The following is a 2,425-nucleotide window of genomic DNA, read 5'->3' as shown; positions in this document are numbered from 1 at the left end:
ATCCTGTGGATGGTACACACTGCAGCCACAGTGCGCCGGTGGTGAAGGGAGTAAATGTTTAAGTGGGGGATGGTGTGCCAATCAAGCGGGCTGCTTTGTGCTTTTATATCATCTGCATAACAACTACAAGCATTACACTCAATACATCCATACATCTTGGCAAAAAAAAATCAACAGGTATTGTTTTGCTCCCAATTGGAGATATCCGAAGGTGTTACATTCCAAACAACAATCTGAGACTGCTGAGAGTGACGAGTGAGTCAGAAGTTATACTGCACATGCTTTGGATGCTGTGTTTTCTAAAGGTTGGGGATGGTGCCCCCTATAGTGATTGGAGATTGCATGTGTAATGGTGATTGGCGATGGCGTGTCCTATCGCAGTTGGGGAAGGCATGTGTTGGTGATGGCATGTATTATGGTGGCTTGGGATGGCATATCCTGTAGCATCTAGGGATACTGTGTGTCTGTACTCAGGATGAGATGTTATAAGGAGTAGATATTCCTTTAATGGCTGAAGATGATGTGTGTGATAACAGTTGGAGACGATGTATGTGATAACACTTGGAGATGATGTGTATGATATCAGTTGTGTGTTATAGTGGGTAAGGATGATGTGTTATACCGGCTGGTGAAGACATGTCATTGTGGTTGGGAGTGACAATGTTAAAAGTAGCTGGGGATGGCATGTGTTATTGAGGATGACGTGGGTTGCATAAGGTGAATTCTCGAGGCTAAAGTTGAGCATCGACTTAACAGGATTCCCTATAATCTTATCTAATTAATAATGTTATCTAATTTATGCAAGTGAGGTCCCTGCCCATTTTGTCCATGGCTCTATGAGCTAGGGTGAGGGGGGTGGGGAAAGGAATTGTGTGTCAGCAGCCCTTTAAGTTACTTTAAAAGGGATGTGGTCACTTAAAGGCAAGTGGCTGCATATATGAGAGCACACGTCAGCAAAACCTTTATAAAAGCTGTATGGGGAAAAAGCAAGTGGCTGCCAAAATATATGCTGAGAAGGCAATGGAAGCAAATTATGGAGCAGTGCAGCACCCGACCCTCTGCGTGATGACTGGTGAGGGGGATGACCTGTTACGTGAGGGGGATGACCTGTTACGTGAGGGGGATGACCTGTTACGTGAGGTGGATGACCTGTTACGTGAGGTGGATGACCTGTTATTTGAGGGGAATGACCTGTTACGTGAGGTGGATGACCTTTTACATGAGGTGGATGACCTGTTATGTGAGGGGGATGACCTGTTACATGAGGGGGATGACCTGTTATTTGAGGGGGATGACCTGTTATTTGAGGGGGATGACCTGTTATGTGAGGGGGATGACCTGTCACGTGAGGTGGATGACCTTTTACGTGAGGGGGATGACCTGTCACGTGAGGTGGATGACCTGTCACGTGAGGTGGATGACCTGTCACGTGAGGTGGATGACCTTTTACGTGAGGGGGATGACCTTTTACGTGAGGGGGATGACCTGTCACGTGAGAGGGATGACCTGTCACGTGAGGTGGATGACCTTTTACGTGAGGGGGATGACCTTTTACGTGAGGGGGATGACCTGTTACGTGAGGGAGATGACCTGTTTCGTGAGGGGGATGACCTGTTACGTGTGGGAGATGACCTGTTTCGTGAGGTGGATGACCTGTCACGTGAGGGGGATGACCTTTTACGTGAAGTGGATGACCTGTCACGTGAGGGGGATGACCTGTCACGTGAGGGGGATGACCTTTTACGTGAGGGGGATGACCTGTCACGTGAGGGGGATGACCTTTTACGTGAGGTGGATGACCTTTTACGTGAGGGAGATGACCTGTTTCGTGAGGGGGATGACCTGTTACGTGAGGGAGATGACCTGTCACGTGAGGGGGATGACCTGTCACGTGAGGGGGATGACCTGTCACGTGAGGGGGATGACCTGTCACGTGAGGGGGATGACCTGTCACGTGAGGGGGATGACCTGTCACGTGAGGTGGATGACCTTTTACGTGAGGGGGATGACCTTTTACGTGAGGTGGATGACCTGATACGTGAGGGGGATGACCTTTTACGTGAGGGGGATGACCTTTTACGTGAGGGGATGACCTGATACGTGAGGGGGATGACCTTTTACGTGAAGTGGATGACCTTTTACGTGAGGGGGATGACCTGATACGTGAGGGGGATGACCTTTTGCGTGAAGGGGATGACCTTTTACGTGAGGGGGTACCTTGTTTGGTACCCCAGAGAACAGCAGGGCAGCATACCTGGCAGGAGGTGGTTGCCAGGCTGAATGCCGTGAGCACTGCCCCGCAAAACCTGTAAGAGGGGCAGCAAACAATGACACACCTTCAGTGAAACAGTGCCAAGGTAAATTGGCCCAATCGTTTAACAGGTGCATGCCACAAGGGCTGCCGGGCAACCCAGTGCACATCTAC

At 49.8% G+C, this 2,425-nt stretch overlaps 1 protein-coding gene across 1 annotated transcript; it reads left to right on the top strand.

Moving 5' to 3' along the window:
- The first annotated feature begins 975 nt into the window (after positions 1-975).
- On the top strand, positions 976-2,097 carry LOC137344333 (golgin subfamily A member 6-like protein 22). The gene has a single exon (XM_068007196.1). The coding sequence runs from the start codon at positions 976-978 to the stop codon at positions 2,095-2,097; it is 1,122 nt and encodes a 373-aa protein (XP_067863297.1).
- Positions 2,098-2,425: the final 328 nt, after the last annotated feature.

This window comes from Heptranchias perlo, chromosome 27 (assembly GCF_035084215.1).
Source record: "Heptranchias perlo isolate sHepPer1 chromosome 27, sHepPer1.hap1, whole genome shotgun sequence".
In the NCBI taxonomy this organism is placed as follows: Eukaryota; Metazoa; Chordata; class Chondrichthyes; order Hexanchiformes; family Hexanchidae; genus Heptranchias; species Heptranchias perlo.
Note: the sequence above shows the minus strand (reverse complement) of the source record. Positions and strands in the feature narration are given on the sequence as shown.

Coding starts and splice junctions, on each gene's coding strand:
- LOC137344333 (XM_068007196.1), top strand. CDS start 976: ATGGGGAAAAAGCAAGTGGCTGCCAAAATATATGCTGAGAAGGCAATG.